This window comes from Aspergillus niger (assembly GCF_000002855.4).
Source record: "Aspergillus niger supercontig An15".
In the NCBI taxonomy this organism is placed as follows: Eukaryota; Fungi; Ascomycota; class Eurotiomycetes; order Eurotiales; family Aspergillaceae; genus Aspergillus; species Aspergillus niger.
Genome location: NT_166530.1, coordinates 729,830 through 743,508, shown reverse-complemented (window position 1 = coordinate 743,508; position 13,679 = coordinate 729,830). Strand labels below are relative to the sequence as shown.

Genomic DNA, 13,679 nt, shown 5'->3' with positions numbered 1-13,679 from the left:
TCTAGCCTCCGCCATGCCAATCTAGGCTTCTCCATCTATGTTTCCTGTCCTTCCAGCCTACTCTTCCTTCTCCTTGACCGATTTCTTCTTCGGCACTCGCACCAGCCAGTACAAGAAAACGGCTGCGATAGCGTTGAACACAATGAACGCGAAGAGAATACCCACATTACGCCACCGGTCCGAGTAGCTCATGCTCAGCGCGCTCAGATACTGATCGGTCTTCGAGATCGAGCACACAAGGCATTCGGTGGTATCTTCGGGATTGAGTAGGGTTGCTTGGTAGTTGCGAACATATTCGTCTAGGTAACCGGAGCAGTTTTGTCCCGTTGGAGGTGGGATATGCAGCAGCTCAATATCGGAGCACTCAACGTCATTTCCTGCGATGCCCACACTTAAGACGGAGGATACCAGATAGGTGAAGGGTGAAACCCGGTACATGAAAATCCAAAAGCGAGGAAGGGCAGACGGGGTGGCCAGGACGCTAGATTCACAACGATAAGCCTTCCTGACAGACAAGCGATGCGGTCTGACTTACCCGTTAAAAATCAGGCAGAACGAGAACAGAAGTTGGGCGATGTTGCTACCTGTATCTGGCTGTTCAATGCCTGCGATGACCATAGAACTGAATGTTGAGGTAAACACCATAAAGATAAGAACGAGAAGAAACATGGTGCCACCTCTTTCGGTGACCGTATGTGTTGGAATGGCGTTGCGATAGAGGCCGATTGGATAGTACCAGCAGAAGTACGCCGGAACAGCCATGAGTATGTTCCAGGGCAACTCGACCAGTACACTGGCTAATATGAAAGCTACCCAAGAATACGTTTTGGAGGGCCTTTCTCGAACTTCATACAGAGCTCGCTGTCTTGCGAAGTATGGCATCATCTGTTGCACCAAGTTGGGAAAGATGATCAACAGCATGAAAATGGCGAACATCTGGTTCTGTAACCCTTGAAGACTGTTCGGCTCTCGCCAAAACGTGAAGCCAATAAATATCGGCTATGGTGGCCGGTTAGCTCTGCATACCGAGAGGACCACGAGATACTTACTGGTATAACACACATGACAGCCTTTGAGTAGATGTATGAAGGACTACGCCAATATTGTTGGAACATCCGCTGCAGACAAAGGGCAAATTGCGCCCAAAGAGGCATGGCAAACGCTCCATACCCCACCATGAGAGGAGGTGGTGGCCGCTGCAGTAGTTCTTGCTTCATCTCGGCAAGGTCTAGACGTACCTGAGTGCGCTCAGGACTTTGATTCCACACCTCTGTCCAATCTCTGTCAGCATGGGATCCTGGGGCAGCTCCAATTACTTCCAACATCCACTCGGCAGGGTTAGCGTTCGGGGGACATTTCGAAGAGCCTTTCCCCTCGAAGTATTTTATCAAGGTCTCCATGTTCTGTCCAAGCTCTCCAAAGTACACCGTCTTGCCGCCTTTTGCTAGGAATAGCAGCCGATCGAACTGCTGCATTAGGATTGCTGATGGTTGATGAATGGTACATAGGATTGCTTGTCCATGATCTGCTAGCTTTCGCATAAGGGAGCAGATAGACCATGCAGTTTGACTGTCGAGTCCTGAAGTGGGCTCGTCGAAAAATAGAAGAAGGTCGGGCTTAGCTGCGATTTCTACTCCGATGGTCAATCTTTTCCTCTGCTCAACGTTTAAGCCCTCACCCAAAACGCCGACAATGGCTTCTGCGTAAGCTTCCATGTTCAGCATTTTGATCACCTCTTCCACGTACGCGAGCTTTTCCTTTCGCGGTGTAGTAGCTGGCTGACGAAGAAGTGCGCTGAATATGAGGGCTTCCCGCACCGTGGTTGTTTCCAAGTGCAAATCTTGCTGTTGGACATAACCAGTCTTCCTCTGAAATGAGTCGTCCCGCATCCTCCCGTCAATTAGCATATCGCCAGTAACCACGCCCATGGTCACCCGGTTGGCTAATACATCGAGGAGAGATGTCTTCCCGGCTCCAGTTACACCCATCAAGGCAGTCAAAGTGCCTGGTTTAACCCATCCATCCACATGATCAAGGATCCTGCGTGGCTGCCCCTTGACCTTGATATCGTAGCAGACATCTTGCCAGTGAAATATGGATGTTTGTTTGACAATGGCGGCTGTATGGTCAGGCTCTTCACCATCGACGGCGTACTTCTCCGAGGCTGGACAGCTTTCCACATCCCCGTCACCAGGGATCCGTCTTGCAAATGCAGGAATCTTCCCGCGAGGAAAGACCAGAATCTCGCCTTTCGAAGGCTTCGCGCGGACCAGTTCACTGCTGATGATGTAAAGTGCGAGGGAGAAGAACATAAAACCCAATAGAATGCCATAGTTGCGCCAAAGGTGAGATCGGTAGTATTGAAAAGAGACATTCAGGTATCTGTCGCCATCAATGTAGTCTTGACCGGCCACTGCACCATTCTGGCTGCAGATCTTGGAGCTAATAGGAGCATCTTCGTAGCCTGGCCCCGAAGGTACATAAACTGCACACGGGAAACGACGCTCACTAAATTCGTTGATCATGAGAGATTCGAAAGCATACTACCCAAATGTTAGCAATGGTCATGGGGCTTGAGCAGAGTTGGTGTTGAATTGCAAGCAAGGTGTGGGTGTGGTATTGTTGACTGGTTATGCAGGCACACTTACAGCTATTGGGTCCAAGTAGTTCAACCATCGGAACCAGGGATGCATATTGCGGACCGGGATCGTAAAACCCGTGTATATCACGAGAATCAGCATGAAGATCGAAGAAGGTACCATCGCCTGGGCCATAGATCGCGAAATCGCTCCTGTCCAACGGAAGATGTTGGACATGGTCAAAGTAGTTGTCACGGAGAATAAGTAGAACACAAAGAAGTGTCCAGGGGTACGGCGTAAATTGGACATGAAATAAAGGAATAGATTGAATACCACTGAGACGATTGCTTTCGAAGGAAGATCAACAATCATGGAACTGATTGCCTCTGCCGATGGATGATAGAGAGCGTACTTATCATGCTTCTCTACTATCGGTCGTTGCTGCCATAGAGTAAGGATCTCAAGCGCACTTGCGAATCCGTTCAACAATATTCCAAAGAAAATCAGGGCTCCTCGTTGGAAAAAACTATCTGTCGTAGGCCCAAGGTTGTAGAACACGCTAGAGATAACCAAGGCCATGACACTATTGCCGATAACACCGGCCAAGGTCATACTCATATCACCCTTGAGACGCTGAAACCCTCTGCGAAGGCACAATCGAACTTGCATAGGGTACGATAGCGTGTAGGGTGATCTTGCCCGTGTCCTTTTAGCCTTTTCGGCCGCACGAGAGCGGTTGAATTCTGTCAATTTTTCTCCTCCTAGTGGGAACTCGTGCTGAAAAGCCTCAATGTCAGCGAGCAGCTGCTTTCTCTCAGCGCTGTCTCTCCATCGAGCAGCAAACTCATCAGGGGTACGAGGCACCAAGCGCTCATAACCTTCACGGACCTTTCTTTCCGTTGGACTGGTCAAGGAAGTTAAGAAATCGGCAGTGGTTTGTCGGTCTGGGCAATCAAATCCCATTTCGATGAAGAACTGTCTGGCATCCCCGGAGCGCCCGAAGTATATTTGCCGGCCTTCGTAGAGAACAATGACCTTGTCAAATATATCATAGATAGCTTGACTAGCTTGGTAGATTGCCACGATTGCGGTAGACCCTGTATAGTCCGTGGAAAGCCGTAACTTACGGACGAACTCCAAAGCCGTTGAGCTATCCAGGCCGCGCGTACTGTTGTCCCAACATTGCAAAGGACACCCGCACAATATGGTCTCAGCTATACTGACACGCTTCCTTTCCCCTCCGGACACACCTCGGATATATTCATTACCCACACGCGTGTTCATGGTATGGCTCAGGCCCAACATTGCCATGACAACATCGCGCATATGGGTTGCGTACTGCTCTCTAGTCACACCCGGGAATCTGTTGGATGGTGTACGAGCATGTGCTGCAAAGTGCAACGTATCGCCTACTGAGAGTTGAGGGAAGTGAATTTCGGTTTCCGCTTGGTATATGACTTCACCTCGGAAACGGCTATGCATCTCATCCCAAGATATACCCTGATATTGAATATCTGTTCCATGGTCGAGCCATAAGCCGTGAGTCTCGCCTGCAATGGTCTTGAGAAAGGTCGAGCAACCACTATAAGTATTACCCGTTAGCAATATGAACATGGGTTTCCACATCACGTAATTGAGAGGCTGGAAAGCAGCACTGCGTGAATTTACCTTCCAGGGCGGCCAAGTACTACCAGCAGCTCGCCGCTGTGAACGAATCCCTCGAAGTTGCGAAGAATATCAATTCTGACTTTCTTCCCACAACCGAGCTTTTCTCGAAGCCAACCGAATCCTTTCAGCCACATGTTTGCGACATTTGTCTGGTAATCAGCTGCAGTTCCGTAGCCGAAGACGTTCAAGTTGCGAATGGAGACGCCGGCCGTGCGGCGAGGATAGCGATCTGGATCACGCGAGGTGATTCTAAGTAAGTTCTTCGTCCATTTCCGCGAGTTGAACTGATCCGAATTGGGGTCCAGCTCCGGGTCGCTAGTAGGATCAAGGAAGGTATTCGTCCCCTCGCCGATGCTGCTTTTACTGGATAACTGTGAAAGGCTGCGCGCCAGGGTGGTTATTGCCTCCTGATCTTCCCGTCTGATACTGTCTTCCGATTCTAAACAAGCGGAATCTGAGCTCTCCGTCTTTCCCCCAGAGGTGATGGTCGCGCGCATTGAACTTTCCAGCTCCGAGCCCAGCGCAGCGGTGATAGCCCGGGTCCCAAAGGGCGCAGGAGGGGCTGGCTGACTGGCCATAACAATTGTCACCAATCTGAGGTTACGCAATGCATAGTAGGTCACTAGAATTGTAAACAAGCAACGGCAAGTCCACTGTCAGACAAAACACAGAGATGCAGGAGACCCAAACTACAACAGGAGAAAAGGGAAGAAAGCAAGGAAGGAAGGACTGAGAGGGCATGTTAAGGTAGTCAGAGAACAGATGAAAGGGGCCCTAAAGTTTCAGTGATTCAATAAGGTTCGTTACCTGGTACATTGTCGATGGTCTCGAAACCCGGAAGACGGAAAGCCAGCATCCGACTTCACATGGGCATCGGGCTCAAAGAGCTACCTGATCCTTGTCTGGTGATCCAGGCCCGTATCTGCGGAAAGTTAAGTATGTTGAGCAATCAGGTACACACGGCCTCTCAGTTCCTTCCCGGACACAAGATCAACTCTATGCTGTTTAACTGTTCGACTACGACTTGATTGCCATCTCCTATCCTATGATGAGCTCATGACCAGAAACAGGGTCATATATGAGGTAGCTTGTGAATGACTCGCCGAAAGTGAAATATAACGGCGAAGGTATTTTTCAGGTTCCATCACCAAGTCGTATTCATCATAGGCCCAATTCGGTCATCGCTCATTATCTCAGCGTCACTTCCGCGGAAGGTTCTCCAGGCAGGCCCTGATTGGGTGCGTATTGAATGCGTATCTCGGGGGCTTTTTAGCTCTGCATCCGCAAAACCCCACCGTTACCCCGGATCTAAACCCTTCCGAGCTGTCAGATAGTTACCATGGAAGATAGTGAGCCACTACCACTATACCGTATACCATATTACCATTCCCCTGTAAACCGACAATGGATTATGGATCGCTTTGGGATGTCTGAACTTGCTCTGTAAGGTTGCAATTCCATTCCAAGCAGTGCGTGCCTATTCATCAATCTTGTGTCTGTAATAAATACCACCCCTCCTCTTATTTGAGCTGGAGATTTGCCTTTGCAGGTATTTGCAACCAGTACCGATCTCCAAGTCATATGACAGATCAGAATAGCATTCGGAAGCATGGTCTTCCGATGCCATTACTGACAAACAAATATCAAGCCACATGATGTTTAACACACAAGGCAATTTCCACCGCCGTTACTCTTAGAGGAGGAGGGGGCTCGTAGGGATAACATCGCAGCCCGATGAAGTTTCTCTTCTATAGTGCCTTAAAAAAGGATAAGGAAAGTCATGCTGCTTTGATATTAGCTACAGGTCACAACAATACTAGTCGTACAGCATGGGTATACCCTCACGCAATTTCAGCTGTCCCTGATCATAGTATCCCGGAAGTCACACAGGCTAACTATATATAGCAATGTGTAGGTGGTACTGTTGCAGAAGCGATCATGGCTAGATAGAGTAGGTTTCCGGTTGAGGTTTCAGTTAATGGCATTGAAAAGATGATTGTGTTCGTAGTACTACTCCTACTTTTTATATAACTACTAATGCTGTAGATACAAAGAACTAACAAAAACCACTGAAAATGTATATAAATCTTGTAACTGAACTATTGACTATTTCTATGTTTGGGTTGGCCTCGTCACGCTCTCCCTTAGGCCCCTAAATATGACATATGACACTTTCTATATTTATATGTGCTTAAAGTTTGTGTCACAGGAAAACCGTAGATTATGGCAAGATTTACAATATGCTTCAATGCCATACAGCAGATTTATCTTGAGTGGACTACGAGGTGAAACAAAAACATTCAGTTGATCAGGGTATTTCGATTCTTGACTTCAATCAAGGCCCTTTAGTTACCATGAGGCAGGATGAGTCTTGTGCTCGGTTCGGGTAAGACTGAGCCGCCGCCATAGTTAGCCACTGCAGTATCAGTAATAATAATATACGCTAAGTTGAAATAAACTACAGTTGCAGCAGCTTGCATTATTATCTATCTCTTTTTCCTTTCCTTTTCTTTTTTTTCCTTTTTCTATTTGTAATCTTATAGCCATGGCTTGCCGACTTTGTAAAGACTGACAATAAGTAAACAAACGCTGCGGTTTTGATGTCTGGATCGATCAAGATTGCGTGGAAATCACTGAGTCTCCTCCCATCAAATTTTTCCAGATTTTCCAAACGGATTGCTGAGTAGGAGATAGATCTCCTTCATGTAGACTGACTTGACCACTCGCATTCTCGCCGACAATCAGGCATACAGGCATGGCAGACACCCAGCATCAGGCACAGAAGATGACAAACTGACCGCCTACCTAACCGGCACAGCGATTAACTACTAGTAGTAAGAGTTAGGAGAGGAGGAGTGCCCACCGGCACAAAAACAACCACCATCGGACTGACGGACTGTTACTCCAAGACCAGATCATCAATCCCTCTCTCTTTTTCCCTCCGTTCAATCTTTCACGCCCTTCCCCACCCCCTATCCCCTCCACCTAATCCTCCCCTCCTCGTGCCCTCTGGTCTACTGTTTCATTTCACCACGAACGATATTCTTTCCGACCGTGGGACATCCCCCTCCCCCTTGTCTGCTGGGGTATGCCTAGAGGTGGATCTCTTTTCCCCGGACCTCCTTCTTAATTGTGGTCGGCCGACGTCCGGATGAGGCTCGACCTCCCATCGTTACCAACAATCCACTGTTGGTGGTAACTGGTGCTACGACTAGTTCCTACATCTTATCTCGCGGTGGTAAGGCTGGCCCTGAGCGTGATCGGGGCTTCCGGTGGTTTCTGTCAGTGTCTGAAGTGAGCCGATCTAGCTTCACTCAACCCGGGAGAATCCTTCCCAGGCCGTTCCGGAGCCTCGTCTTCCTAACTCTCGCTGTCGCGTGCAGTCAGTTTTGTCCAACCTGCCGTTCATTTTCCGCTGGGCCTCCTTGAACAACCATGGCGCACTACCAAAATGGTTATCCAGCCTACAATCAGCCGCCCGGTTCCCCGCCGAATCCCACTCAGCACAACCGTTATGACCTGTATCCCACCCAGCCGACAAGCCCACAATTGCGAAGGATGCCCAGTTATAATGTGGGGGATGACGCGGGTCTCTTGGGCTCCCCTAATTCCCAGAACACCAGGTCCACCGAGGTGAATGCTCGTTATCCGGGCTGGAATGCACCGGCCGAGGGCCAATCGAGCTACAATGTCCTTAATACTGGACGAGATGATTACGCAGACCCTCGATATGCGCACGTCCCTGCGCCCACTTCGCCTCAGTTGTCGCGCACCCGGGCTTCCTCACAATCAAGTTACCAATACCAGTATACCTCGTCGGTCCCGGCCGCCACATCACCTACCCAGGTTGCATACAACCCCCAACAATATGCCTTGCCCCCTACACCATCGCAGCAGCAGGTAGGCTTCAGTCCGCTGGCGTATAGTGGGCCTAGCACCTCGTATAGCAGCACGACAGCCTCCGGCCACCAGCCCTATAATCCAGCCGCCTACCAGCCTGCTAGCTTCGTCGCATCCCCGGTGCAGAGACAGCCAACAAGCGCCTTTGCAAATGCCCCCCCTACACCCCAAACTTGGGGTCCTCCACACCCGCAGTTGCCGCCGCCTCCACCGCCTCGGGGACCGGACCATCCGTATGGAAGCCGTCCGTCTCCGCAGTATGGAAATGCTTCGCCAGGTATGCAGTACGGGTTCACAACTCAGCAGGCATCATCCTCAACCACACTCTCATCTGGCTCTTTATCCTACGGCACAGCATCACCTTCTACAACTAATGCTACCTATATATCTGCCAACAGCTCTTCTACTGCTGTTTCTGCGAACGTTGCAAGCCATCCCTACGCTGGAAGTGCACAAGTTCCAACCCACATGCCGCAGTCGCTGCCTCACCCTGGAGATGTGATTACTTCGTTCGATGAACAACCTCCTGCACCCCCAGTCCACTCGACACCCACCGAAGAAGCCTTCGGCAAGCGGTCTAGTTTGACACGCCCCGGTTCAGGACGATCCCTTCCAACACCGCCGATCTATCCCACTCAAACGCAAATGTCACCGCGTAGGACAGACACTTTGACTCGACACCCGCAGTCGCGCCCGCTGCCTGGCCCTCCCATTGATGCGGATGCAGATGCAGACCCCTATATGGCTGCCAACGGATATGGAAGCCGGGATAGTCGACCCAATACCAGGCCGGGCTATGATGAGCTGATGGAAGAGGTCGAGGCTGCAGTTGCGGATCGACGGACAACTGGGGAGCCTGGCTATAGCTTGGATCCATCACATGGGAATTCTAACAGTGCGTTGGTCCTGGAACCGTCAAATAGCGTTTCACCAGGTCCGCGGCTGTCCCCTGACGAGAGACATACTCACACCAATGGCAGTATCGCCACTGGCACAGGCCAATATGTGAATTACGATGCGTATAGCGATGATAGTGATGCAGAGGCTGCTGCAGGTCTAGCTATGCTGCAAATGGCAGATGAGGAAGACAAAGCACAAGCCGAACGCCTGCAAGACCGTGCGCGGCGGGAGACCACTGCTTCCATCATAAGTGCATATGGAGCGCGATCCGAGAATCGCGTACCGTCTCCTCAGCAAGACTGGCAGCAGGATGAGCTTGGGTCCTATAGCGAAAGCTACCGTCGTGCCTCACAATATGACGAGACGGATCACTACGCAAATGGCCATAATGATGACGCTGGTCATCCTAGGCTTGCGCCCTCTTCCGGCTCCATGAGAGGCTCTAACCCTTTTGCAGATGGCCATGAGGAGTATTCGGATGATTATGACTACCCACCTACAGCGCTCGATGCTTCTGGGTATCCGTACACTGATATGCAACATCATGCACGAGTGGACGCTGGTGGCACCGGGGGCTTGTCAGAGCCTGGAGCGTATGGACGCCGGATGAGTTTCGATTACGGCGATGAGACCGACGGGCCCTTGTCCGAACATAATGGTCTGCAACACTCGGGAAGTGAGAGCTCAGGCAGGGGAGAGGAGCCTGGGGACCTCTTCTTCCACCCTGGCATGCGGCCACTTCCACCGGCTCCCGTCGAGCCGGCGAGTAACCCGAGCTTAATGTCGCATTTGATGCCGGCAGGGACGTACCGGCACCACGAGCAGGGTGACGGGCGGGGCTCTACCCAGTATACACCTTCCCATTTCCCTGTTGCTCCAGACTCGTACGCTTCTTCGACCGTGTCCAGCCCTACCCAAGTTCCACGGTCGACTTCTCTGTCGAGTCATCCAATTGGGCCTCGTACTGACCCCCCTATCAGATCGAAAACCGATGCAGACCGGGCGAAGTATAAACAGCAACAGGAGCTATTACGGCAGCAACAGTATGGCGCGCTCAAGCTTGATGTTTCCCCGGATGCTGCAGCTGCCATGACGCTTGATCTGCCCACCATCCCTGCGGGACGCCGTAAGAAGTTCAACCCAACAAAATTGTCTTCAGTACAATTCCGACGCTGTACGGAGCCATGGGCGTTGAGCTCCATTCTAGCTTGGATCCGAGAGCTTAGCGAAGATGAGACGGATTTAAAGGAACATGCGATCGTTGAGGCAATTGTTGCTTTGTTCACCCACAAAGTCCCGACGATGAACATGGCTGATGCGGAAACTCTAGCCGCACGGGTAGTCAAGAACATGCTGGCGGAGGGAGCCTTGGTGAAGGATGAGGAATGGGTCAAGTTCGGCACTGGAACTTTGTCAGGCGTCCTATTCCAGATAACGGGCACAGGATGCTACTCCTCCCGCCTTCATGAACAGGAAGCGGAAGTGTTCGGACGTTGCTATTCGCACCACTGCATGCGGACGCTGAAAAAGGTCAATCTCAAAGCTCAGATGATGGAGCCAGAGAAGAAAGCAGAAGACTGGGTGACTTTTTACAAGGTCCCCAAGGAAGTTTGGGAGACGCACTCAAAGAAAGAGATTGATCGACAGAACAATTTGCACGAGATTGTGACAACCGAAGATTCCTACATATCCCAGCTGGACGTTCTGCGCGAGCTCTACCGGGATCAGCTGGCAAATATGCAACCGTCGGTGATTGCACCGAAGCGCCTAAACCGGTTCTTGAACGATGTGTTTGGGAAGGTAGATGCCGTCAAGAAAGTCAACGAAGACCATCTCTTGGCTCAACTCAAGTATCGTCAGAAAGAGCAGGGTCCATTCATCGCTGGTTTTAGTGATATTTTCCGGGAATGGATTCGAAAGGCAAAGATGGCCTATATCGACTACGCGGCGACGTTCCCGAATGCCAATTACGTGGTGCGCAAGGAAGCAGAGAGGAACGTTCATTTCCGGCAGTTCCTTAACCAAGTCCGTGACCACAAGCTTTCGAATCGTCTCAGCTGGGACACGTACCTCAAGGCTCCCATCACTCGTATCCAGCGGTACACCCTGCTGCTCTCGACGGTGCACAAGAACATGGTCAAAGATTCCGAGGAGAAAGCAAATTTGGCACAAGCGATTGATGAGATTAAAATGGTGGCACTTGAATGTGATCATAAGGTGGGTGAGATGAGTAGGAAGGTTGATCTCATGGAGCTTTCTACCAAGCTTCAGCTCCGCCCGGAGATGAAGAAGGACGTTGAACTCAATCTGGAGCATCTGGGCCGCGAAATCGTCTTCCGGGGAGACCTGCAGCGGCCAGGGACACGAACAAGATTCTTGGTGGACACTCACGCCATACTTTTCGACCATTACTTGGTACTTGCAAAGGCCTTCACAGCTAGGGACCCGTCGAGAACCGTGAAATACGAGAGCTACGATGTATCCAAATTGCCAATCCCCATGGATCTTCTGGTTCTTGAGAGCACCAATGATGACCCGGTCGTAAAGTCTGCCGTCCGCGGAGTCGTGGCGCAATCACCAGCCGCCGTTGCTGGCCGTGGTGCTGCCGGCGGGCCTTTAACCCATACCGCCAGCGGCAATTCTGGCATCTCGGGCAATTTGAACGGAGGCAGAGCTCTGGTACCTGCCACAGTTCTGGAGAGTTCCAAAGACGACAAGATCCTGTATCCTTTTAAGGTCAAGCACCTCGGGAAAGCAGGAACCTATACACTCTATGCCTTTTCGGCCCAAAACAGGCAAGACTGGTGTGACAAGATTACCGAGGCGAAGACCAAACATGCTGCCGCCTTGTTCGCGCAGAATGCGGAGCCGTTCAGGCTTCGTGTTCTCGCTGACACTGCATTTGCCACCTCCGACAACTCGTACATTCCTACTGGTGTTATTATCGACGGGACGCCACTTGATCGTGCGATCAAGGACGTAGAAGAGCGGTATCATGGCTCACCACGGCCGGCGCCGGTTTGCCGGACTGGGGTCCACTGTGCCACGGTCTTCCAGCAGCCTCCTGGTCGGATGAGGTGCGCCATTGGCACTGACTATGGTGTGTATGTTTCGGACTACAATGACCCTCGTGGCTGGACTCGGGTAAGTAGCTCTTTGCTACCACATATATTGTCTACACACCGTCCACATACTAATTGTGCCGTTTAAGGTTATACCCATTGTACGCGTGACACAAATTGCTGTCTTTGAAGAATTCAACGTGTTTCTGCTCATTGCGGACAAGTCGCTGATTGCTTACCACCTGGATGTTGTGTGCCCTCCGAGCGGCGTTGCAGCACAGGCAACGACAGACTCGTCGCGTCGAGCGCCGCAGAAACTATCGGGTAGTCGAGAAGTAGGTTTCTTTGCAGCAGGGCACATGAAAGACCGGACTTTGGTTATGTACAAGAAGCGTGATGGACTGTCGTCTACTTTCAAGGTTTGCGCTGCCATGTCCCCCACGTTGTTCCGCATACTCATGAGAGTTCATAGATACTTGAGCCAGTCGCGCAGAAGTCGTCCAGCAGCAGAAGCCGCCTTTTCTCTCGTCGTTCGCAGACGGAATTCTTCCGGGAGTACGATGAGTTTTACATCCCTGCCGAGAGCTATGGCATGAATCTCTTCCACTCTTCCTTGGCAATCTCCACTCATCGCGGCATCGAGATTCTCACCATCGACAAGAAACACACGTGGTCGGTCCCCGATTTCCGATCTGAAGCCCCACCTGAAGCGCAAGCCCACCTTAGCAGTATAGCTCAGCGGATTGGTGCTCTACGCCCACTAGGCATGTTCCGCCTCAGTGACAGCGAATTCCTGGTCGTATACACTGAATGTGCCGTGTATGTGAACAAACATGGCGATGTATCACGCAGCGTGGTTATGGAATTTGTGGGACACGCCCACTCTGCGTGCCTCTACGGAAGGTTCCTCATCTTGTTCAATGATGACTTTGTTGAGGTGCGTAATGCCATGAACGGCCGCCTTCGCCAGGTGATCCCGGGCCACGGGGTCGTCTGCCTTGACGATGGCAGCCACATGCCGGGCTCTGGTGCGAACAGCATCCCTACAAGCACCGGAGGTGCTGTCAACCTCTCCAGCGGATTGTCCAACGGTGCTTCCCTGGCAAATAATGGCCGCACGGTCAAGATATGCATGCAACATCCTGAATACGAGCGAAGTCAATTGATTCTGGAGTTGATCGAGAACGAAGGGCAAAAGGATTAATTTCCATACTAGTGAGCCACTTGTGCGGAAATTTTGACGTGTGCCAGCTCTCATTTTCATTCGATTTTCCCCACTTCCCCCTTTCTCTTTCGACTTCTCTCTTACCCCATTATTATCATTTTTTCTTTTTGACTCTATACCCCCATTTTTACCCTTCTTATTTCATGGTGAATATATTCCTTTCCCTTCATCTTTATCTTTTCTTGCCGTACTCCAGGGCAGATTCTTTTTGGGCCATTGAGTACGGGTTTGTTGATCTTGTACATACATAGTTGGCATAGTCAGTCAGACATACATAAGATAGCCTCGCATTGTAATGCATAAAGCTCAATTTTGGTAACTGTTTGCTCACCTAATATATATGTG

At 50.8% G+C, this 13,679-nt stretch overlaps 4 protein-coding genes across 4 annotated transcripts; 3 read left to right on the top strand and 1 right to left on the bottom strand.

Annotated features, from left to right (window-relative positions):
• Positions 1 to 57: 57 nt before the first annotated feature.
• An15g02930 (uncharacterized protein) lies at positions 58 to 4,825 on the bottom strand (the record flags this gene model as incomplete). Its single annotated transcript, XM_001396794.1, has 5 exons — positions 58 to 481; positions 536 to 999; positions 1,050 to 2,543; positions 2,649 to 4,161; positions 4,248 to 4,825. The coding sequence occupies 5 exons, from the start codon at positions 4,823 to 4,825 to the stop codon at positions 58 to 60; spliced, it is 4,473 nt and encodes a 1,490-aa protein (XP_001396831.1).
• Positions 4,826 to 5,068: 243 nt separating this feature from the next.
• On the top strand, positions 5,069 to 5,481 carry An15g02920 (hypothetical protein; the record flags this gene model as incomplete). The annotated part of the gene is made up of 2 exons (XM_059744564.1): positions 5,069 to 5,200; positions 5,386 to 5,481. The coding sequence occupies 2 exons, from the start codon at positions 5,069 to 5,071 to the stop codon at positions 5,479 to 5,481; spliced, it is 228 nt and encodes a 75-aa protein (XP_059602488.1).
• Positions 5,482 to 6,239: 758 nt separating this feature from the next.
• On the top strand, positions 6,240 to 6,555 carry An15g02910 (uncharacterized protein; the record flags this gene model as incomplete). Its single annotated transcript, XM_059744563.1, has 3 exons — positions 6,240 to 6,247; positions 6,294 to 6,324; positions 6,445 to 6,555. The coding sequence occupies 3 exons, from the start codon at positions 6,240 to 6,242 to the stop codon at positions 6,553 to 6,555; spliced, it is 150 nt and encodes a 49-aa protein (XP_059602487.1).
• Positions 6,556 to 7,682: 1,127 nt separating this feature from the next.
• On the top strand, positions 7,683 to 13,313 carry An15g02900 (uncharacterized protein; the record flags this gene model as incomplete). The annotated part of the gene is made up of 3 exons (XM_001396791.1): positions 7,683 to 12,191; positions 12,259 to 12,528; positions 12,582 to 13,313. 3 exons carry the CDS (start codon positions 7,683 to 7,685, stop codon positions 13,311 to 13,313), a joined length of 5,511 nt encoding a protein of 1,836 aa, XP_001396828.1.
• Between the last annotated feature and the right edge of the window lie 366 nt (positions 13,314 to 13,679).